The 26155-nt window shown below is 36.1% G+C and overlaps 1 protein-coding gene across 3 annotated transcripts in view; it reads left to right on the top strand.

Moving 5' to 3' along the window:
• Tpk1 (thiamin pyrophosphokinase 1) overlaps positions 1–26155 on the top strand; it is a 325255-nt gene that overhangs the window by 45871 nt on the left and 253229 nt on the right. For 2 of the 3 annotated variants that reach the window (XM_057790101.1, XM_057790110.1), the window contains one exon: positions 12700–12771. The exons of the other annotated variant lie outside the window; for it this stretch is intronic. In XM_057790101.1, coding sequence (XP_057646084.1) covers positions 12700–12771 — 72 coding nt within the window. The remainder of the gene's footprint in view (positions 1–12699; positions 12772–26155) is intronic. 3 annotated transcript variants of the gene reach the window in all.

Raw genomic sequence — 26155 nt, forward strand, 5'->3', positions numbered from 1 at the left:
CCCTTTGGGTTATGGCACTTTGTCTACAGTTTGCTGAGAAGTGACTTTTTTGATTGACAGGAAACACAGTTTATTGTGGTCCAGATCATCAGGGCAAGGGACAGTTGATGGAAAACAGCCTTGAACTCTGTCAGGACTTCAAGTGTGTCTAGATGAAGAATTAAACATCATTCATTTGGGCTATGCAGTGAGAATGTTTACTGGTATCAAGAATATTACTAACCTTTCAAAGGTAAAAGAAAAAATACTCTGTAGGATGGCCTTCTACTTTCATAGCCAGAAAGATTCAATACTTTGCTACCTTATATCCTCTTTCTCCTTTTTCCTACACAGTATAAACTTACTAGTTGTGCAATATAATATACATTAATAGCCTCTATGGATTCTTGTGAAAATATATTCAGTCATTTTCTCTATAATGGTCTAGAGTGTAGAATAGCTAAACATGGACAGGGTCATTTTTGTTGTTCCGTCGGAAATAATGCTTTCAAATGGAAGCTGATTGAAATCTTTTCAGATATGTTTATACTTTCAACCTGAAAACTTGAGTGATAATAGATATATGGTCAAATTTGTAGGGATCAATGAATGTTTTATGGATTCATTGATTTTCTAAGTAGATGTTTTATATCTATATATAGATATATAGATATATATTTATATATATCTTTAAAGAAAAGTCAATTTGTTCTCAATGAAAGTATCTCCTAGCTCTTACTGACATAGCTGCCTTTCTCTAGTTCTCTTAGATAGTCTTGAGAAGTAGTGAGGAGAGCAACACTTAGCTATGTGAAAGCAAGGTGAGTGCTACTCTGTTCTGCTGTCCTCTCAGAAACATTTTATGCACTGATTATTGGATAGGGCTGCTCAGGGCTTCAGGATGTAGACGGAACTGTTGGCTTTTAGAAGGGAGTAGTTTCATTCTGTTGTAATAATAGCAGCGGGGCTGCGTCCCGCCACCCGGCTAGCTTTACCTGAAAATAATTACATGGAAACTGTATTCTTTTAATCACTGCTTGGCCCATTAGCTCTAGCCTCTTACTGGCTAGCTCTCATATCTAGATTAACCCATTTCTAATAATCTGTGTAGCACCACGATCTGGTGGCTTACCAGGGAGATCTTAACCCACGTCTGTGTCTGGTGGGCGAATCATGGCGACTCACTGACTCGGCTTCTTTCTCCCAGCATTCTGTTCTGTTTACTCCACCCACCTAAGGGTTGGCCTATCAAATGGGACTAGGCAGTTTCTTTATTAACCAATGAAAGCAACAGATTAATACAAGACCCACCTCCATCATCATTCTGCAAGGAGTTCTATTAGGGAAGCATCCAAAGGACAGAATGTGGACAGATTGGAGAGAATATTTTTCTGATTAAAGGAAGTATCTGGAACTAATTTATTTTAAATGAACATAAAGTCCTTCTTATGTTGGAAGAACTACTCAACAGACATTTACTAAATGCTCACTATGTATGTGCCCCTGTTGTAGGTAATGGATTCAGGACTTATTTTCTAGAATAAGGAGATATTATGAAAAACAGTGAATAAAAGTATTATTGATGCATTTATTAGGAAGAACAAGACATATTCAGATGCAGGCAGGCACAAGCATGTGATGGAAATGCTATTTCTGAGGTAATACATATACAAGACTGTAGGTATTAGCATAAAAGATCAAGAAGGATAAACCTATTACCTACTCTGCCATGAGACCAAGATGTCTTACACAAGATGAGAAGGAATTATTAGCTATTGGGTTTTATAATATAAGGCCACTGCTGGCCTTGACAATGACTGTTTCAAATGTTGGAAGATAATTGCCTTTAAAATTTACTTTTGTATGGGCTAGGGATATGGCACAGTGGCTAAGAGCACTGACTACTCTTCCTGAGGATTCAGGTTCAATTCCCAGCAGCCACATGGTAGCTCACAACTGTAACTGGATCTGGCACCCACATACAGACATACATGCAGGGAAAAACATGAAGGTATATGTAATAAAAATAAATGGATTTTAAAAAATCACTTTTGTTGAAGACAGGGAAATGGGGTGGAAGCTGGGGGTGATAGAGGGTAGAGTAGCCTTATCATTTGTTATCAAACAAAGGCACCTTATGAATAGAAGGGTAACTATTTTTATTATGTTAATGTAAGTGGAATAAGTCATTAGTTTACACCTAGGGGAGCACAGAAAAGATTTCTCCAGAAGTGTATTTATATAACTCCTTGTTTACTCATTTTCTTATATTTGACTTATTAATTCTTCATCGTCTCTTAATAATTCAATATAATTCAATTATTTTAATAGACTTGTTAGAATATTTGTTCAGAACCTTTTAATAGTTATGTTTCATACACATGTAATGTATTTCCTCAGACAACAAATTGATTTGACAGTGTTTATTTCCCTGTGTGCACTTCGAAAAAAGTTTGTGTTTAAAAGTAGTTGTTCATGAGTGCAGTTATGAGACTTAGTGATCCAAAGTTTTTATTATTTAATTACAATACTCTCCAGGTACAAGAAGATCATATTGTTTTTGAGGTCTTTTTAGTTTTTTTGGTTCTTTGATTAAGTTATAGTTACATGTGTAATGACCAACATGTGTTTTGGCTAAATAATTTTTCTTTAGTCCATATTTTTAAAATACAATATATATTAACTTGGCAACTTAACAATTTATTTGACTAATACTTCCATTCTATTATAAACAGTATTTTAATATATGTGCATTCTTTTAATCTTGTATCATTTTATGTTTTAAAAGGTAATCTGAAGAGCTAGGGAGATGGCTCAGTGAGTAAATTAGTTGCCATACAAGCATGAGGCCCTGAATTCAAGAATTTTTATAAAAGCTGGATACTACAATCCAGCACTCCCAAAAGATAGGAGAGAGAGAGAGAGAGAGATAGAGAGAGAAATAGAGAGAGAGAACGCATAACCCCTAGAAGCGTATAGTCCAGAGAGATTATGATTTCAAAGGCTGTGGAAACTGAGAACTAACATCTGAGGTTGTCTTCTACACTCTAAATATACGCCATAAGTATGCACTTACCTGGACATATAATTGTGAACACATATACAAATGTGAACACACACACGATGCACACAGAAGGGTAATCTATATTTATAACATTTTATAAATTACCAAGTGGTTCTTTATTCAGTCAGGTGTATTTCATTCATTAGCTTTTTTATTTTCATTTTTAACTTTTTATAGGAAATCAACATTTTTATCATAGTAGTTTAATTTTAAACTATTCTTCATGATAGTGTAATTCGCATTAAAAAAGATGCAGTAGGTCAGGGGATGTAGCCAGTATATCATTACTAACTGTAGTGAATTCCTAGGTTCTATCCCTAGTACTACAGCAAAATCTCCTCCTTTTCCCTCTTCTCCCCTCCCCTCTCACCTTTCCAACTACCTTCTTTGTGTTTCTGTCTTCATCTGTCCGTATAATTTGATTGCCTGATGTAAGCCACAACAGTTTGATACTAATACCTAAATGGTTGATTTACCTTAGCAATTTATTGGCACCAATCCCCAAATTTACAATTAAAGTCTGTGTTCCTATAGATCTTCCTTTTTACTTTATGCGTATGCATGTTTTGCCTGCTGAAGTCCTCGGAGTCTCTGGAACTGGAGTTAAGGACAGTTTTAACTGTCCTGTGGGTTCTAGGGAGTAGACCGTGGTTCTCTGCAAGAGTGGTAAATGTTGTTTTTCAGATAAGGTCTCATTATGTACCTCTGCCCCTGGCTTAGATCTTACTATGTAGGATCTGTCTTCTGACTCAAAGACCCTCCTGTACCTGCATCCTAAGTGCTGGGTTTAGCGATATATACCACTACATTTGTTTTTACTTTAACTTTTTAAAATTATATATATATATATAAAACATTCAGAAAACAGAAGTTAAAACAATAAAATCAATATTATAAAATGTTGCTATTGGGGTAGGAAGTGGCTCAGTGTGTGAGGGAACTTATGGGCAAGCCCAGTAGCCAAAGTTCAGTCCTAGGGACCTATGTGCTAGAAGGAGGAACTGATTCCCTCAAGTTATTCTCTCACCTACATAGGACACCATGCCCTCCTTCCAGAATAAATAAATGAGTAAATATGCAAGTAAAACAAATATAATTTTAAAGAAATCTCTAACATCAAATAATGTTGTTGTCAGGACTTAATATCATAATACCAATGGTTCTCAACGTTGGTCATCCATAAGACCCTCTTGCCTGCCTACCTACCCATCCTCCCAGAATCTCTCCTGTCCTCTCTTCCTGCCACTTTGTTCCTGTTGGAGCTTCTGACCTTGATATGTATGGTCATGCTTTTATAGAATGTGTATTGTTTTCATTATGTGCTGACGGGTATTTTTAAGTTTGTCCCTTTTAGAGATTGTATGTGAACCTAGTTGGTTTGTTAATGTGTTCTCCAGGCACAAGCAAAGTACAGTGTGCCTAGTAAGCTGCAGAGATGAGTGAGGGCACCCATCAGTACCATATGTGGTGGCCCTTCTACTTTTATGTATTTGAACTGTACTGACTGTGTTTTGTGTCATCTTGACACAAACCTAGATATACTGGGGAAGAAAAGCAATCAAAATAGAAAAAATATCTTCATAGGATTGGCCTATGGTCAAACCTGTGAGGTATTGTCTTGATAAGTAGATGAGTGCCACTTCTGGGTTGGTGGTCCTAGGGGGTATATGGAAGCAAGCCGAGCAAGCTATGAGAAGCAAGCCAGTAAGCTGTGTTCTCTAGGCTTCTGCATCTGTTCCAGTCTCCAAGTTCCTGCCTTGAGTTCCTAAGCCGACTTCCTTGAATATAGACTGTATACTAAATAGGGAAATAAGCCTTTTCATCCCCCATTTGCTTTTGGTGTTATGATGTTTTATCAGAGTTATGTAAACCCTATGACATCAGCTTAGGTATAAAACATAGGACTTTGTTCTGTAAACACAGGGAGGCCTCTGTACTTGTCCACATACTAAATATTGCCTTAGTCAGTGTTCTCTTGCTGTGAAGAGAGACTATAACTATGGCATCTTTTATAAAAGGAAGCATTTAGTTGGGACTTACAGTTTCACAGGTTAATTGTCATCATGGCAGTATGCATGCAGACCAGGTGCTAGAGAAGTAGATGAGAATAATACATGAGGATCTGAGCCAGCAGGAAGAGACCAACTCTGGGCTTCTCTTGAGCATTTGAAACCTCAAAGTAGACCCCCAGGGTTACACTTCCTCTTGCAGGGACACATTTTGTAATCCTTTCAAAAAGTACTACTCACTGGTGACCAATCATTTAAATCTATGAGCCTATGTGGGCCATTGTTATTCAAACCACCATAAGAATGCTGTTAAATATTAACTTCTTTTTCTGAAAATAAAGAAAAGCCCTTCACTTTTAAATTGTACTACTGCATTTTGAGATTATTCAGTTAAAGATGTAAATAGCATATTTTTTTATCTGTGGTACAAATAATTTTTAATGTCAGAGAAGCTGTTTTTCTAGATATATGCAGGGTTATTTCCCATGTTTAAAGTTTTTAACTAAAAAAATCTTGATAAAAGTACAGTTTTCTTGATATGGAATAGTATTCTTTTTTTCCTTCTGGTTTAGTGGGTTTTTTCTAAGCTTTACTGTTGTGGGAGCTCTATTCGATTAGCCAATGACATTTGGAATGACTACCCATATAAGCGTGGTTTTCTTTGATAAGTGACTGGTTAAGAATGGAGGTCAGGAGGCCACATAGTTCTTTCTTGCTTGAATGTGGAATGCTTCTGACTCGCCATTCGGTGACCTGGTCTGGAGCTTTCTCCATCCTTCCATAGTGGATGAACAAACAACAGTGTAGCTTCCCACTGTGTCTGTGAGTGTGTCTTTTCCCTATTTATTTCTTAATACATAATTTTTTCCAAGCATCTATGTATTTCTCACTATACTTTATTTTTGAAGTTTGAATACACTTGGGTTTTCTTTCATGGGTGTAAACAGTCTTGTCACATTGAACAATCACTAGCAATACTTCATGGAATAGTCTTCAGTCTATGTTTTGTCCTTACAGTGGGATTTAAAAATTAATGACCAGGCACTGTGGTACATACATGTTTCTAATCTCAACACCCAGGAGGCAGAGGAGGCATGTGTATTTCTGAAGTTTGAGACTAGCCTGGTCTGCATAATAAGTTCCAGGACAGCAAGAGACCCTTATCTCAAATTTTTAAATGAATAAGTCATAAAAAATAATAGATTTAGATTTTTTTAAAGTTTTGGAAAAATTAAGGATAGGGTTTTCAATTAGCCAGCCCCATGTATAATTTCATCCATGTTAGCATCCAGTTTTATATGATACATTAGTTCACATTAATGAACCAGTGCTGATGCAATAAAGATATGCATTATTATTTGTTCTGCATTTTACCTGGTTTCCAAAGTATTTACAAACTATTATTTTTCTGCCCCAGTAACCCATCCAGGATACCACAACACATATAGTTATCATATTCCTTAGATTCGTTTTATCTGTGATAGTATCCAAACTTTCCTTGTCTATGGTACCCTTGACAGTTTTGATGACTACTGGAAAAGAGTATTATAAGCTAATTTTCTGTTGAAATGTATCTGATGTTTCCCTCCTGAGTCAGATTGGGTTTCTGTGTGATTTGGGACTGAATGTTATTTTAGCATATCCTGGCTCGGATCATAACACGTGATATATAACTGTTGGTGGTGGGTGTAATGCAATATGTTAGGAAATCATCATATGCTGTTTGCCCTTGTAGAAAAGGGTCTGCTTATCGAAGACATATTTCATGGGTTTCCCAGGATTCTCTGTCCTAGGGCAAGATGACCCCACTTCCAGTAGATAGACTGGAGAACAGCAAATAGCTAAGGGTAAAATATATCAAAACCGTGAGAAGATCCAGAGCAGTGGTTCTCAACCTTCCTAATGCTGCAACCCTTTAATACAGTTTCTCTTTTGTGCTGACCCCTGACCGATTGTAAAATTATTTTGTTGCTACTTTATAATTGTAATTTTGCTACTGTTAAAAATTGTAATTTAAATATCTAATATGCAGGGTATCTGATATGCAAAACCAAAGGGGTCTCAACCCACAGTTTAAGAACCACTGATCTAGGGGAAAAACATTTTTAACAGAGGTACCTCTCGTTTATTGCATGCTATTAAAATGCCTGAAGTGGACCTGAGAAGGGCAATACAGAGCTCATCAATGGAGAGACCACTTTGCACTGCATGAAAACTCTCATCAGGAACCCCAGTGTGACTGTCTCAGCAGGGCTTCCCCAGTCATTCTCCTGATTTGATGCAGCTTCTCTTGTGCCTTCTCTCATGGAGGCTCTAATCTTTACTGACAGATGTTGTAGGATCCCAATTTGCTGATCTTTTGCTATTTGCTATTTCTATCTACTACTTATTAATTGTTCTTTTACTCTCACTTGGTAAATAGATAATGAACTCACTTATTTCAAACTGAAATTCTGCCTTTTGAAGTCCAGTTTCCATATAGAATGGTGAACTTGTTCTAAGTTTCTGAGATGCTGCAGTGGAAATACCATCCCATCTCAAGCAGTTTCACTTGATAGATGTTGTCATGGGAAGCAAACAGGTATATACCCCTCAGTAAGAGTAAAACATGGTGTGTTTTCCTTGGATTTATTTTGCCTGTGGGAGATCTGTCTGTTATCCCACTTTGTTAATATAGCATTTTTTTCTGTAAGTGTGGTTTTAAAAATGTTTAATTTTATACTGTGCAAAAAATTTAGTGCTGTATTTTGTGGTTCAGATTGTCCCAGATTTGGCCATTGGGCCACAGCAGGCTAATTTAGTTGTCTGTTTTGTTGCCCCTAGCAACCACTTCCTTCTGGTACCACTTGGTAGTCCAGGGCCATCCTTGCTACTTTTTCCTTGCTTACAGAGTTACCTCTTCTTCCAACGGCAGTGCCCCAGCTATGTAGCAGACAGAAGATAGAAGGCTGTCCTTTCTTTCTTTCTTTTTTTTTTTCAAGGAAAACAATTATATTTTTAATGGTTATAAGGGGAAACTCATGCTACAAGAGTAGGAGGTCTGACTTCTTAACTGTCCGGCGGGAGTCATACAGAGAGAGAGAGATTGCACCTGGTTCCTCCCAGTTTTTCTTCCTGGGCTCCAGGTAGCCACGTCTTAACTAAATGTGATTGGTTGACAGAGTTTCCCCATCATCTCCCCCTTTTGTCTAAACAAGATTGATCCAAACCCAATACAACTATATACAATAGGAACAGATACCAAATATAAAATTACAAACAATATAACTTAGGTTCACTAATCCTTACTATTCAAAAGCTCTCTTTCAAAAAAGCCATGGTTGATAATTTGACCTTATCTTTATTTTCACGTCATAAACTTGGATCCATGCAGTTTATTGGTATATCCATTTCTGTATCTCAGTAGCTGGAAATTTGTCATCATATGTTGAAGAATAATGGTTAATTTAGGTTGTTGTTCTTTAAACGGATAGTGTTACATATTTTTATGGATAAATGAAATTTTCCTCTTGCCATTATACTTGAAATACTGAAATTTTGTGTACAAATTACAGTATTGATTGAAAATTTGTGGTCTTTGTAAGATAATGAGAAAGCTTTTCATACTTTTAAAAAAAAATCCTTTTGTCTACTCCAGAAGCAGCATTACTTTAAAAACATGCTAAATTCTTAGAATAAGAATGTTAACAGGAGAAAGAAAGAAGCAGATTTGATTTTCTATAGACACTCATACAGTTGTGACTGGGCTATTTCTGGTGTTCACTGCTGAACTCGCTGTAGGGCCTCTTGCCTCCACTGCAGCATTCTAGAATCAAGGTCAGGACTTAGAGAGGACATTTTGTTTGTCACAATGAAGAAGCCTGGCAGATAATGAAATGTGCAGAAGGGGAATCGTGCTATCCTAGGATTCCCTAGCTGCTGGACTTTCAGTGGACCCATCATCCCTTGCTCCTCCGTGGCAGAATAGGGGAGAGAAAGAGACAGAAGTCAAGGTCCTCCACCAATATATGGCTGCTTGATAGAAGAATATTAATGAGGTTCTATATACATGTCTTTGTCTAGCAACAGATATACAAATCCATAGGGGACAGAACATACAAACACACACACACGCACATACGCCTCCCTCTGGATTTTTTAAAAGACTTTTCTTTTAACTTGTGTGTATGCATATATTTCCATGTGTAGATAAGTGTATGCAAATACCGAATGCAGGTACCTGTAGAGATCAGAAGATGGTGTCTAATCCCTTGGAGCTAGAGTTGCAGGTGGCTGTGAGCCACCTTAAATGGTGCTGGGAACTGAGCTCAGGTTGCTGCAAAGGTAGCAATGCTCTTAACCACAAAGTCCCCTTCAGAATTTTTTTCTTTTTAACTAAAATGATTATAATGAAATAATTCTTGGTTTTTTACCAAAGCTGTCTTCCTAAAGTTACCTAGTAAGCACCCGGGAATCTCTTAGCAAATGTCATGAAATCACAACAGGTCTTTGGTCATGCTGCTGCTGATTTCTTGCTTTTTCTGGTATCCTGGATTATTGTCAGTTACTATAGTTGTTACTTTGAAAGCAACCACTTTTAATTTTTCCACATTCTACACTAATTGTTTATTGACCTTTTCTGACCTTTTATGCTCTGTAATAGTAAACAAACACAATTTTGACCTAACTCTTTATTCTTTCAAGTCCAGTCATCTATTTGTATGCTTCTCAAATATACAGGAAGTATTTTCAATTCATTCCTGCACCACACACTTTGTAGATATTTCAAGTTCAATTCCAATGACATGTTAAATATTACTTTTAAAATTTATATTATTGCTAATGTCCTGCATTATTAGGATACTACTTCTTTTTCTATTGCTTCTTGAATTTTTTTGAAATTATAAAATAATTATATCATTTCCTTTTTTCCTATTCTTTTCTCCGAGCCCTCCCTTGCTTTCTTTCAAATCTATGGCCTTTATTATCCATCATTCTTCATATTCTTATATGGTTGAGTACAGTCTTAATATTATCAACATCTTATTGAACATATAACCTCTAAATTTACTTTTCTTTGTACCCCCAGTGTGTGTTGAATAATTAGTAATAAGGTTTGTTGTACATGATGACATTTTCTTTTCATTACCTTATCTTTTCTGTTTCTAATAGTGAGAAGGCTTCCAAAATGGTTTTTCTTATCATTAAGCAATTATTTGATTTCTATAATTGCGGAGTGTTTGAATAAAACTTGTGGATTCTCATCAGCTTGATTGCTTTCTTTGTAATATATAAAGTTCATCATAGGATGTTAGAGGCAACTCATTCTCAAGTCCCATCCCAGCTTCAGGAACCTGTTGTTCTTGAACTTTCCTTCTAATAAAGTTCAGAAAATAGTATTACCAATGTTTTGTTTAGTGTTGTCTGAATACTTGAATAAACTTGAATAAACATACTTGGTAGTGTTTGTGATAACATATATATAGTTTTACATTAGAAAGATCAAAGTGAGTTGGGGTGTAATAAACATAATAACACAAATGAGTGTGAATGACTGTGATAGCATACCCCTGAGTGACATCAGTTCCTGACAATGGGTAGGAGAGTATAAAACAAGCAGCTAGCAGACTCTGTCCTATCAGCCCTGGATATTTCTTTTTTTTCTATGAAGTTTTTCTATTTTCATTTTTTAAACAATCTTTTTTTTTTTTTAATTTTACAAGCCAATCCTAGTTCCTCCCTCCCTTCCCTTCCCTTTTCCCTCTTCTCCCACCTTCTGCCCACTCCATCCCCATTCATTCCTCAGAGAGGGTTAGACTTCCCATGGGGAGTCAACAAAGTCTTTCATATCATTTTAAGGTAGGACCAAGGCCCACCCCCCTGTATCTATTCTCAGCAAGATATCCCTCCATAGACTGTGAGCTCCTAAAAGCCTGTTTATGCAGTCCCACTATTGCCTAGGGTCTTTCACTTCTTTGGTTAGTGTTACCCCAAGATATTTTATGTTATTTGTTGCTATTGTGAAGGGTGATATTTCTCTGATTTCATTTTCAGGTTCTTTATCATTTGTCTATAGAAGGGATCCTAGGTTGATCTTATGTCCTGCCACATTACTAAATGTATTTATTAGCTATAGGAGTTCCTTGGTAAAGTTTTTGAGATCGATTATATATAATATCACATCATTTGCAAATAGCAAGTGTTTGGGTTCTTCCTTTCTAATTTGAATCCCCTTGATGTTCTTTTGTTGTCTTATTGCTATAACCAGAACTTCAAGAACTATGTTGAGAAATATGAGAGAATGGACAGCCTTGTCTTGTTCCTGATTTTAGGGGAGTTGCTTTGAGTGTCTCTTCATTTAATTTAAACAGGCAGTACTGTTGTCTGTTGGCTTGCTGTATATTGCTTTTATTATGTTTAGATATGTTTCTTATGTCCCTAATGTCTTCAAGACTTTTATCATGAAGTGGAGTTGGATTTTGTCAAATGTTTTTTCAGCATCTAATGAGATGATCATATGTTTTTTTCTTTCAGTTTGTTTATATGGTAGATTACATTGATAGATTTTTGTATGTTGAACCATCCCTGCATCTCTGGGATGAAGCCGACTTGATCATGGTGGATTATTTTTTTGTTGTGTTCTTGGATTCAGTTTGATAGTATTTTGTAAATGTACCACATTTATTTATCCAGTTTTCAGTTAAGGGGCATCTAGGTTGTTTCCAGGTAATAGCTATTACAAATAATGCTGCTCTGAACATAGTCGAGCATGCACCCTTTTGGTATGAGTTTGCATGATTTGGGTATATGTCCAAGAATGGTATTACTGGGTCTTGAAGTAGGTTGATTCCCAATTTTCTGAGAAACCATCATACTGATTTCCAAAGTGGCTGTTCAAGTTTGCACTCCCACCAGCAGTTCCCCTTACTCCACATCCTCTCCTACATAAGCTGTCATCAGGGTTTTTTATCTTAGCCATTCTCCAAGGTGCAAGATGGTATTTCAGAGTTGTTTTGATTTTTATACCCTGATGGCTAAGGATGTTGAACAATTTCTTAAGTGTTTTTTGGCCAGTTGAGAGTCTTTTGTTGAGATATCTCTGTTTAAATCTGTACCCCATTTTTAAATCAGATTATTTGGTATTTTGATATCTAGTTCTTTGTATATTTTGGAGATCAACCCTCTCTCCGATGTGATGTTGTTGAAGCTCCTTTCCCATTCTGTAGGCTGTGGTTTTGTCTTATTGAACATGTCCTTTGACTTCCAGAAGTCTCAGTTTCTGGAGGTCCCATTTATTAATTGTTGCTCTTAGTGTCTGTGTTACTGCACTACTGGTATTATATTCAGGAAGTGGTCTCCTGTGCCAATGCTGGATCTTTACTAAGGTTGAGTATTCATAATAAAAGCATTTATCTCCTCCAAAAAAAAAGTTTTCTTTTATCGTGAACTCTTTTCATGATACCTTCCTCAGAGAAATGAAGGGTGAGAGACAGACATTATGAACAAAGTACGTCTTGTTGATAAACAATCTCTTCAGAAAGGAAGGTTTGCTAGAGTAACTGTCATTGCAGTGCTCCTTTGTGTACATGGAGCTTATGATACAGACCCAGATGATAAGTGGGGACTGTTTATCTTTGTGTGTATTTTACCCTTTTTCTTTTCTTTTAGGAAATTTGAAATATTGCCTTGTGATTCTTAATCAGCCTTTGGACACATGCTTTCGTCACCTTTGGAAAAAAGGTAATCTTAATTCGCATTTATTTGTCTTTGAGACTGAATAACATGACTGGCACCCAATTCCATATACCCCCCAAAACAAATAGGCAAGCCCCTGAAAAAACCAAACAGGCAAACAACAAATCAAAAGAGAAAAACACAGCACACCCAGTTCATAAAAACATAAAACCAGAAACTATGATATATAAGTAATGACCAATAAGACAAAAACATGCCCAAACAAAGCAATATGAGACAAAAGCTCTATAGAAATAACATTGAGTTTGGTTTGTCTTAGCCATCTACTGCTCATCATGGGACCTACATTTAAGTGTGATTAATACACACAGTGAGCCTCCACTGGTGAAAGCTTGTTTTTCCTTTGTGAGCAGATGCCAACTGAAGATACCTTTTTGGCTAGGGATGAAAGCTTGTATCTTCTTATACCTCTTAGTGCTGGGACCCCATCTGGTTTAAACCTATGTAAGTCCTATGCATTATTTCTTTTTAATTTAAAAAGATTAAAATATAATTGCATCATTTCTCCCCTCCCCTTTTTTACCTTCAACCTCTCCCAAACCAACTTCCTTTCTAATTCATGACTTATTTTTCTTTATTGCATATTGAATCCCAGCTCACTCTAGTGTACATTGTACTTTTCTCAGGCCTTTTCCACAGCCTTTCCAATGCAATGACCCCTTATATTAGATCCCAGTATCCAGACCTGGCTTCATTCTGAAAATCTTAAAGTTATTCACTGAGCTTCTCCTGCCCAGGTGCTGTTTTCTTATAGACTTTCTCTGCCCAAGGCTTGGAGCTTTGGGCAATTTCTTTCTCATCAAAGGAACTTCCCTGGGAACTGCCTCACACCTTGTCCTCTTTTTCTAAGCTGGTACATTTAGCTCCGGGAGGAAGAGGGCAGGTAGCAATGTTTCGTTTTCAGCTCAAATGTACACAATTAGATACTTCTGAAGTTTCAGTCTCTGAGTTCTTTGCATCAGAACTTGCTACTGTACATGGCATGTGGTGGACTATCAAAGAAAGTTCCTCATCCCTTTTTGCTCATGCATACCTGCTTCATGTCATTTGTCTGTTTCTCAGTGTATGTCATTCCTTGCTTTTGTGTGTCTTTGTGTTCCTGACTGTACATGGAAATGATTACTTAATATTTAATTACATATGGTATTCAGAAACTTTATTGTTTTTATTCAACTACCTATGCCAAATAGTATTTTATGCTTAATTTAACTGCTACCAATTCATGGTTGTGTATCATAGCTCTACAATATTAATTTAGTAAAATTAATTTAGTAAAATGTAAGCCATGTAAATTCATAGTCCAAGAGCTAGTATCCTAATAAAAGTTACACTTAGCAATACATAGTAATCCTAAAGCTGATATTTTTTGATCAATGTTTTTTATTGCTATTTATGGAGCTCTACATTTTTCTCTGCTCTTCTCCCTGCCTCTCCCCTCCCCCCTTCAGCCCTCCCCCAACGTCCCCATGTTCCCAATTTGCTCAGGAAATGATATTTTTTAGGGAGGCTTATTTGTTTGTTTGTTTAGGGATAAAAAGGAGGATGTTAGTAAAGAACTGGCTTCACAGAATTGTCCTTGAACCTCCACATGTATACAGCATGTGTCCTCCATATCTAATGAGCAAATAAGCAATTAATGGCCACTGAGGGGGCAAGAATTGGTTTTCTTCAGGGACAAGTTCCCTGATAGACTATCTAGTCCCAAATGGTCAGCTTAAACATATGTAAATATATGGAATAAATGCAGAAGAATCAGGATATAAATATTAAAAGTTATACACTATTTTAAAGGAAAATATATTCAAAAAGGTTATTGTATTTCAGATATTACTATTAAGAAAGTGAAAAGACAACCCATATATGGAAAGAATTATTTGCTAACTTTGTATCTGAGGGAGACAGTGTCTTAGTTATTTTTCTGTTGCTGTTACCCAGGCAATTTATAGAAGAAAGAGTTTATTGAGGACTTATAGTTATGAAAGGTGAGTCCTTGGCCTTGATGGCTTGGAGCGTGGCAGCACGCAGGTAGACATAATGCTGAAGCCATAGGAGTTATTTAAGAGCTCACATTTTGAGACAGTAACCATAGACGGAGAGAAAAAGAGAAAGAGAGAAAGCTAACTGGAAATGGTGTGGGATTTTCAAACCTCAGAGCCCACACTTCTCCAAGAAAGCTGTAGTTAGTAATCCTTAGAAGCAGTTGTACCAACTGAGTACCCAGTGTTCAAATTCTGAGCAGAGGAGGCCATTTCATTCAAATTTACACAGATGAACACATGCCTAGAGCATATGAAGAACTCTTCCAGTTGAATAATGAAAGCAAGATATGAACCAATTAAAAAAAAAAAAGCTTGACAAAGAATCTGAGTAGACATTTACCATGGAAAATATGCAAATGCCCAACTTGTTCATGCTATGAAAAGATGGTCAGCATTGTGGAAGTCTGAATGGCTGTGAGATACCATGTCACACATACTAAATTCTGTTGAGAGTAAGAGCTAGAGATTGTTGAAAAGTCAGCACTCATATACACTGCTGATAGAAATGTTAGTGGTGGAATAACTTTTGGAAACCACTTGAAAGTTCCTTAGAGCTATCGCTTGACCTATTTCTATTCCAGGATTTAAGCACAAGAGAAATGAGAGTTCATGTTCACATGAACATGCATATTGTTCAATTACAGTAAAACAATGTGGCACCAATATGTTAAAAAATTGATGAAACTTGAACTCATCTAAGTGAGGGGATTCAGGCACAAAAGACATCTTACAACTCAATTATAATTAAATGCTCCAACTGTCAAATCTACAGAGATAGGAAATACATTCATGCAGGCTCACGACCATGGGGTGGGGAATTAGAGAGTAATTTAATGTTACTCTCATGTTGATAAAATGTTCATAAGCCAATTTTATGGTAGTTGCACATTTTTTAAATTTTCTAAAAAAATGGATCATATGCCTCAGTGTGTTGGGTTTTTTTTATATGAATTATATTTTAGTAGGGTGTTCAAAAACAGGCAGTAGGCAGTAAAGCATGGTGTAATCTCTTCTAGTCTTTCATAACAGTGAGATGATCACATCCTTATGAGAATTAGCATATCATGGTTTGAAGACTCTGTCTTCATTTTTGGGGAAATTCTTGCAGCAAATTTCTCAAATCTATCATGTAGCAGAGAACTTTGGACTCAGATGGTATGGAGAGGCGATCTGAAATCCATATTTTCAATAGATTTGTTTGCTGATTTATTTATTTATTCATTAAATAATACTGTTCTGGTATAATTTGCAAACCAGTGCTTTAGATTTGAAGAGGACATAGTTTAATTCTTATTTTAAGGACACCTCTTACTAGCTGGTAAGATAATGCCTTGATAGACTTAGGTTGTAGCTCAACTAAAATTCCAAAAAACACCAGATATTATCTGTCTCTTATGCAAGAGAAAATAACATTCGTAGTATTATATTTGAAATGTTCTCTTTTGTTTTCTGAATACTTCCTTCACCCCATCTTCATATAAAGGTTGGTGCTTCACTGTCAGATTTTATTTACTATCTAGCGGTCAAATCTTGGCTCTTTAACATTTCCAGTAATCAATTACTCCTTTGGGAATATTCTTGGAACACTAGAAAGTCTAGTACTGCCTGAAAGAAAATACTTGGTACAGAAGATCATGCTTTTTTTTTTTTCATAGCATGATAGATTTAGGAAGCTAGGTAGAAATGTCTATCGTTACTGGTTTTTGTGTACTTCTCGGATCTTAATATTTATTGTTTTAATTCTCAGATCAAAGAGTGAATTTAGTTTACTTTAATTAGACCATTCTTGTTTGAAATATTTTTTACTAAGGGTAATCTTTCTGTGGAAGAGTGTGAGAGGCATTCATTATGAGCATTAAAATCTTAATTAAAGAAACTAAATTCTGAGGAAGTTTATTTTCTTGATTTAAACAAAATGTTTCAAGAAAAGGAAATATCCTTAGGAGCCTGCCACTACAAAGTCCTTAAGCCTCTTGTCTGATGTTATGCTGTGAATTAGTGATCATTCAAAATGCTTATTAAGTTACTATATAGATGAGCTGTAGATCTTGCAGATCTGGAATTATACAGGAGAAAGATAAGATCCTTTCCTTGAAGGAATTTGTAGTTATGTAGTCTGTCCAAAGGGATTTATACAGCACTTGGGACTTGATCAATGAATTGGCCAGGATTATGGAAAGGGAGTTTGAGAGGCAGGAAACAAAGGCTCTTCCCTTAAGCATTTATAATCTGTAATGCAAATGGAACCCAGCACAAAAATAAGCCGCTGGATGCCAGCAGTGTTGTGTAATGGTGCCTTTGGACTACTAGAATTCTAAGAGGGACTTTGGGGATGGAGACCTATGTGGATACACACATGTCATGTGTCCATTCAAAAACTTCCACAGGCAGAAATGTCATTGCTGATAATGAATTGAAAGGGAATTAAAAAGTAATGTTTCAAACTGAAAAAGAAAAAAAATCACCAGTGATATGTAAAGTTCTTTATTTTATTATGCTGTGTGTAAGAGAAAAGTTGCTACGTATCAAAGTTAGGAATCCTGTCTGATGCTAGCCACAATAATCCCCTCCCTTGCCTATTGTATTATAAAGAAAATTTCACATTAGACTTTGGTAGATATCACAAGCTTAGGGACTTGTTTGGAAAACCAGAAAAGCCTATAAGCCAAAAAGAGGCAGATTATATAAAGAGTATTTTATACTATTAAAGTAAGTATTCCTCTAGGATTAAGAAGTCTGTTTTATAAAGAGAGACATAAATGCAATGAAAATATAATAAAATATTGCAGGTCAGAGAATGCTAGAAACCACCCACAACCTCAGTCTTATCTTCCACATTTGAGCAATAGAACAGCTTTGAATCATAACAACCTGAGCAAATTTCATTTGAAATGTCTGTTCTTAGCCAAAACTTGTGTTGTCTCTTTCTATGAGTAGCAAAGGTAATGTGTGGAAGAGTGTACTTAACATTTTTGCCATTATCTGCTGAAAACACTTTTTGTTTGGTGTACACTTGCCTTATGCAGCATGCTGGTTCATTCACGTATACTAAACTGCACTCAGGTTTCTGTGAGTACTTTATTACACTAATGAAATTTGTTTTAGCTGGCTCTTACAACATTTAGTCCATTAAAAATATGACTCTTAGACTTAACCAATTTTTGTATTTCTTAATTTTTGTATGTGTGCACATATGCACATGACAGTACCTGTGGAGGTCAGAGGACAACCTGAGTAGTTCATTCCTTTTACAGTATGGATTTCTGTGATCAAACATAGATTGTCGGGCATGGTGGCAAACACCCTTACTACCAAGTCATCCTGATAGCACAGTGTAGCTAGATCAAATTAACTTTTTTTATTTTTTACATATATCATATATGTACAACATTTTGTCCCTTTCTCTTCTTCCATCTCATCCCATCCCACCTCTATTCCTGGCCTCTTTGTACATTTTTTTAAAGATACATACTTCTTAAAATGTATTTGTTAACAGTATATAAGTTGATATATAAACTAGATAGATAGTCCCATACATGATAAAATAATCTAATGTTAATATATGACCTATATATACTGTGATGCACACACAATGTGCTCTGAATGCAGTCAGAAACCCTGTTAAGATGGAGAGAGATCAATAAAGAACCCAGACATATACCTTTAGCTTCTACATGCAGGAACACATTGTACATATTTATATACCCATAGGAATGCATGTATACATCTCATATGCATATACCTGTGCCTATATTTGTGCGCTCTCTCTCTCTCTCTCTCTCTCTCTCTCTCACACACACACACACACACACACACACACACACACAGAGACACGATAGAAATAGGTATTTTAGAGAATAAAAGTAATTCAAATGAATTTCAACATAAGAAAGGATGATAAATTTACCTTAATTGTGCAATTGCAAGTTAATGCTACATGAGATGTTATTTCCCTGTGATTACACTGACAGACATGGGAGAACAAGTGAATACTGCTTGTGGAGCGTAGGAGACAGGCTCAGCTCCTGGGTGCTGGCAGGTGCAAATAATTGTTCTTTTTTTTTTCTTGGACTTATTTTAACATGAAAACCAGTCTTTCATTTTATAATCTCAGCTGCTATAATTCTCTGGCTTAATTTATATATGAGTCAGTACATGGGAAAAACATATGCATGTATTTTTGCATGTGTGTATAGACACATGTGTACATAAAAGGACATTCACTGTAGCTTTTTAATAGAAGAGGAATATTGGAAAGCAAAGAAATGCCTATGTGTTATTGAATGGTGTCATAATATATTAAAAACTATGTTATAGAGTGTCATGACATTTTGAAAAAAATTAAAAATATACCCTCTATACAGGGTTATCAGTGAGATATTGTCTATGGGAAAATAGGCAAGATACAAAAACATTCCTTTTAGCTTTTTCATCTTTTTTAAAACAAAGGCACCAAAGGATACATTTCTATGAATGTGTTAGTGTTGTTAGTGTTGTGTGCATGTGAAAATTTTATGTCTGTATTCAACAAGGCACAGCTTACATCACAGTATTTTCTTGGAAAAGGTTGAATGGGGAAAAAATGAACGGTTTGTGAGCATAGAAAGGAGAGAGAACAAGCAAAAAAGAGTGAAATGTAACATATTTAAAAGTATTTACAATGTGAACAGATTTGTAAATGTTTTGCGACATTTACGTAAACTAATGGGAACAAGCAGATATTGCTAGTCTATATCTCACAAAAATGACTTTTAGCTCAGTTAATCATAAGAGATGTAGGTCAGTTCATCTGATCAATGACACATCCGACCAGGAAGACATTATTGAAATTCTAAGCGTATATGCAAAACTCAAGTGGACTCAGTTTCATAAAGCAAACACTACTAGGCATTAAGCCATGGTAAATCCAATACAGTAATAGTGAGTTCAACACCCCACATTCACCGCAGTCAGGTGATGTAGACAAAAGTAAACAGAAAGAAAACCAGTAGTGTTAAATGGCATCGTAGACCAAAATGCGCATAATGCTGGCGATAGAATATTTCACTGAGGCAAGGCAGAATATACATTCTTCTCAGCAGCCAATGAAAATTTCTCTAAATATGTTACATGTAGGAACATAAAGCAACTCTCAACAAATTTACGAAATTTTAAATAAATATATGTATCTTAATCTGTCCACAAGAGAATAAAAACAGGCAGGAAGACCAATGAAATTGTATCGAAGACCTGGATATCAATCCACACATCTCAATGGCAAAAGAAATTCCAGTAGTCCAGTAGATCTTTTTTTTTTCTAATCTCATAATTTCTCTGGGTCAAGAATCAAAAGAATTCCACCACAGGTGGGTGTGTCTGGTGGCTTCTAAATGACATGCACTCAATATGTTGGCTTCTGCCTTGATCAGTAAGGGTTTACTCAGGGCTTAGTTGTGACCACCTACATGCTGCCATGAGCATCTCTTCACCCTGTAGAGGTGCTCACATGTCTTCCCAACACTTTGATTGCCTTTTCCTAGAGTTAGTGATGCAAGAGACTTGGGAGAAAAGTTCTCCAACGTTATTCATGCCCAGTTCCAGAAGTTACACGCATTATAATATTTGTTAGAAGCGAGTTTCTAAGTGGAGCCCACCTTTAAAGAGAGGGAAGTCAGCCTCTGTCTTTTGAAACTTCAGAAATAAACATCAAGGAATTTGCAGGCTTATTTGAATCTACAACCTGGAAAATGTGAGTAAAAACGGTTAAGGTTATATAATAAAATTTAACACCCAGTGTCTTCTGAATAACCTTACAAATGAGTTGTGATTTTCATGTTGCTCTATGCATCATTGATTTCTGCTCCATTATTACCATTGCTACTGAAGAACTTCTATAAGGGTAGTATATTGACACCTAGATCTCCAATCTGCTATCACAAACTGTGAGCTTGGTGCCAGTGTTTTCCTTGTCTTTTTCATATGTGCTGATGGCAGGCTTTCAGTGAAGGCCAAGATTTGCTTTCCTCCCTCAGTTCTCAAAAGGATTATGGATTGAAGTGGTAAACAACTGTCCTGATCCACATGTATTACTAGGATATCCTAAAGTCAGATTAGCAAATGGTAAAAATATTCTTATTGTTACTCTGCGGTGTAACAATATTATTCTTGTTGACCCAGCATTCTCTTCCTTTGGTTACAGTTTCTTGCTTTGTGAGGAAGAACTTGTTCTTTAGCCCTCTTATTTATTTACTTTTTTATCCTTTTACCTCTGGTAGAAAATACCAATCATTGTAATTTAGTTCTGACTACTGAGATGAAATTCTTTAAGGTGTACCTGAATATCATTCTCTGGCTACTATGATTGACTCCAGATGGGCACAGGATCTGGGCTATTATTGTTCTTTATTTTTCTATCTATCTATCTATCTATCTATCTATCTATCTATCTATCTATCTATCTATCTATCTATGTATCTGTCTGTCTGTCTGTCTGTCTATCCTTCCATTTATCCCTCTATAATCTATTTATCTATCAGATTTTCTGAGTGACCTGAAAGTCACTATGTAGTTCAGACCAACCTTGAACTTGAAGCAGTCCTCCTGCTTGGGATTACCAGGCAAGCTTGCTCAGTCAGTACTTCTTGGATTGCATTTTTAAATGGAAGGTATGCACGCCAACTTCTTTCTATCATTATATTTATATTTGAAAACTGACTGAGTCTTCCTTACAACTGTTGTTTGTGCTTACTTAGGGCCAGAGGCTGCAGCAGAAAGCTGTGAAACTTTTAAAGAGAATTTGTAAATAAATCTGCCTACTTTTCCTAAGGTATTTTGAGTTAAGACTCTTTTCTAGCCCATTAAAATTTAAAATATAATTTCAGTCTCTTGGTATACTGTCTTCACTGTGAAATCTTTACACAGAAATCACATCAACCAGGAAAACTGATAGGACTTCTGTTTTGTGGCTTTATTTGTAACCAACCCCGTTTCTTTCTTTTTTATGAAAAAATATTTCCTAATTATAAAAACAGGTAACATATGCAAGAGTTGATGACTGAACAGTAGGGGCTGTGCATGAGGAAGCTTTACAGAAGAATACAGTGTAAAAAGGAGCTCATTGGGACAGACCTGAGCGGAAACTGCTCTAGCTAGAGAACAGAACATGGACATAAAGACTACTAGCTCAGCACCTAAGCATTTAGAAGGAAAAATGGAAAATATGCCAGTATTCAGAGATGAATGTCACAGTGCTGGTAAATTGCTGTGCAGATGATTGGCACTCAGTGCTTGTAAGTAGGAAAGGGGGTGGAGCAGGAAGGGTCACACACTGGGCATCTTCCTCCACCTTTCTTGTTCTGTCTTTTTAAATTTTCTTTTACTATATTTTTTACATTTTTGCTGCAATCTCCCTCCTTCCTCCCCTTTCACTCCCTTCCCCCAATCCACTCCTCCTCCATTTCTCTCCAGAAAAAGGCAGGCCTCCCATGGATCCATTTCTTACATTCATTTTTCATTTTAAGTGAAGATTCTTTTCTCTGTGGGTTCCAAGAACATTTCGCTTTTAATTAGGGAAAGAAAGAATCTCTTGGAAACTGAGTTTTGATATAAAGCTTCTAAAAATCGCCATCATTGTAAAATTGTTAGGAATTTGAAATTAGTCTCCAGGAAAATGTGTAAGACTTTGGAACTGCTTAGGAGTTCATACAGTTTACCTCCTGAGAGGAAATATCATTTTGGAGTAAGAAAAACTGAAGTCTCTGTGATAACAGAAAGATGAAGTTATGAACAATTCATTTTGTACACAAGACATTTTTTACAGTAAGCCTCATGTCACTAATGAGATTTGCTCAAAAGAATAGTCAATTTAGATGTAAATTTCATTGGTAATATGTATTTGCAGTTTACCAAAACTTCAATAACTATACATGACTGAAATGGTATCTTTTATTTTACTTGCTTCAATTTTTTTTTGAGCATTTTGATACTATACATTTATTTTTAAGGTTTTGACTCTGTACTTTGCTTCATTTGGAATAAATTTAAATGATGCTGTGTTTTAAATATTGTTTTTCATGTATTCATTTCTAAAATGTAGAATTGTGATTAATTTTTTTATGTAGTTGAAGAAAGCCTGATTTCAAAAGCGACTCTCATTCCATACTGAATAAATAAACCATACAAGAAACTTACTTAGGAAAAATCTTTAATCCTCTTACAGCTGTTTAAAGATGTTATATAGTGTTCAAACACATACAAACCATTTAAAGTATAATTTTATTTTGGAGAAATTATTGCAAAATTGTACTAGTCTTCAGAAAATGGTTTTCTATGGAAATGAGTTGATTCAGCATACATAATTATGTGTGTGTGTTATAATATAGGCAGGACAAATAATTTAAGTTGATTTCTTCTATACTACTTATTTAGATTAAATATTTTTGGATTTTTCACTTAGCTTCAAAAAGTCCTCTTGGTCTGTTTTTGTCTCAAATATTACTCAAGGGTTCTACTTCTCCGAAGACATTCATCATAATAATTTGAACATCTAGTTAATGGCATTAGAATGAATTATACATACTGATTTATTCAGTTATCTTTTTAACATATATATATATTAGCCAAGGTAAAGTGAAGACACACAGATTCCTATCTGATGTCCTCCAGTGGATTTATATGTGTTTTCTTAGACCCTAAGGCTCACTAGTAACTTTGTTATTCTCTGATAAGACCCACATTTATTGGCTAGTGTTGACTTTGTTGCTATCCACAATATTCACGATCACCGCTCATGGGTCATAGAGTTATAGCATCATAAATAAGGGTGCACAAAGAAAGAAGATAGAGCACATGGTTTATTTTCATGCATTTTTAGCTATCAACTAAATCACTGCTGTCAGAGGAAAGTGGAATTTAATGGTCATCCTTAACAAGTTTAGAGGAAAATCTGTGCAGTTTTACTTCTGCCGTGTTGTATTTTGTGGTTACATCACATTTGATTGATAATAAGGATGATTCAATAATGATGTTTTATCATTGAAGATTGGGCATGGGAGAGTTTTTTATTTAATCCTTCCAAGCTACTAACAGTTTGACAAGGGTGAGAGACACTGACTGATGCTGTGCAGAGGCTGTGTTTGATATTTTCAGTGTAGGGATAGAGGAAAGTCACAAGCATCTCCAGTCTAATTCAGGCCCTGGCAGGTGATGTTTGTTTCTTGCAGTATGTTTATTGGATCTCTGTCCACTTTCATTTCACATGCAAGTGTTGAGGATGAGAAATGCAAACAGCTAGGATTATATAAAGCATATATTTTATTCAGTATCTCTTTTTATTAAAATGCCTCTTTATTAAAAAATATTACTTTAATTTTGTTTTACTTGGAAAATCCTCTTCTTTCAAGACTCATCAAATGTGAGAAATCTCGGAATCTTTTGAGCAGCGACAGTAGAAGATTGTGCCCTTTCAGATGAGATGAGCTGTGTCGCTGTGGCTGCCAGGCCTTCTCTCTGCTCAGGATCATCACCCCCCCCACCCCCGCCTTACCTGTCTCCTGTACATGATAACATCCCTCCTGGCTCATCCCCTACTGCTCCTCAGGTTGTTTCTTTTGTACGTGGAAAGCCAATCAACATTGACATTTGGTTATAAAATGTTTCAGCGATCTCTTCTAACAGGTTTAAGTGGAATAAATCTATAACTGCCTCATTTTGGCTAATTCATGAGGCAATAATACTGTGGGCAAATGACTGTTTAGAGATTGTTTTTAAGGAAGTGAAGCTTCACTTTATCTACTGAAAATGAAATCTGTCCCAAGAAAATCCACAGAACTCTGTTATACTTGTAGTTTGGGTGTATGTTAACAAGTTTCCTTGTGGTACATGTACAGCTAGGGTAAAAAAGAAAAAAATATATAGATGCTCAGCATGGACTGGTAAACGTATTGATAGTGATTTATGTAAAATTCTGCTGATAACTTTTATCTGAGATATAATAGGAATAGTTTAAACTCAAGCACAAGCAGAAATATTTCCCTTTTCAGTAGGGAAAGGTATAAACTTGTAGTTACTGCTTAGAGATTTTGAACTGATTTTAGATAAATACAATTGCAAATGATCACTTGCCCGTTGGCAGCTAGAGTAGAGTGTTAAGCATGCTCAAGTGGCTGGTGAGCCTTGCTGTTCCATAGCTTGGACAGCCACACGACTGACTCTCATTAGTCCATTTCCCCACAGGAGCCACTCAGCATTGTTGAAGTACATTAATGTTGTGTATTCTTGATTAAAAAAAATATTTGAGTAAAACTTTTGTTCTAAGTTTAGAGAGACTTATTGTTTAAGACTAGTAAAGAAAATTACCCATCTCTGCATTAATCTGAGCAGATATAGCTAGTTTTAGCTATACACTAATAGCTGAGATATTCTCATAGAACCTCTTGTTTATTGATGGGAAATAAAGAAGACGGAGACCATTAAAAAGAGCTATAAAAGCCAAGTCATGGTGGTGCACACCTTTAATCCCTGTACTTGGGAGACAGAGACAAATGGATCCTTGTGAGTTTGAATCTGGCCTGGTTTACAGAGCGAGTTCCAGGACAGCCAGGGGTACAATAAGAAACTATTTTGGAAAAAAACAAACAAAAATAAAAGACAAACAAAGACAAAAAAAAAAAGCCATAGGAGCATATGCAGAGTAAGTAAGATTAGGTAAAATACAAAGGTGATCAGGGGATGCTTTTAAGTTAGTCTTCACAGTGGAGGAATATAGCCAGACAAATCTGAAAAGCAAGACACCCCCCCCCCCCCGCGCACGCGCGCTTACCTCCCATAACCTTTGCCATGAATTCATGGAAACAAAGGTCTGGAAAGGGCAGCAAAGTTTGGTGTATCTGAGAAGCAAGAGGCATAACAGAGTTTGAGTGGTTTGAATGAGAGTGCTCCCACAGGCTTATATATTTGCATGCTTAGTCCTCAGTATGATGAACTATTTGGAAGGATTAAGAGGTGTGGTCTTTTTGGAGGAGGTGTGTGCCTGGGGGTGGGCTTTCAGGGTTCAAATGCCTATGTTCTCTACCTGTTGCCTACACAGAATTTAAAGCTCTCAGGTATTTCTCCAGCACCATGCCTGTTGCCATGCTCTCCACTATGACCATAATGAACTAACCCTCTGAAACCGTAAGCAAGCCCCCACCTAAATGATTTCTTTATAAGAACTGCCTTGCTCATCGAGTCTCTTCACATCAATAGAACAGTAACTAAGACAACAGTGAATAATGCAAATATGTGTTTCTTGGTCAAGTCATAGAAAGAAGAAAGCCTACTTGCATGTATTTACAAGTCATATGTAGTGTTTC

The sequence above is a fragment of the Chionomys nivalis genome, chromosome 1 (assembly GCF_950005125.1).
Source record: "Chionomys nivalis chromosome 1, mChiNiv1.1, whole genome shotgun sequence".
In the NCBI taxonomy this organism is placed as follows: domain Eukaryota; kingdom Metazoa; phylum Chordata; class Mammalia; order Rodentia; family Cricetidae; genus Chionomys; species Chionomys nivalis.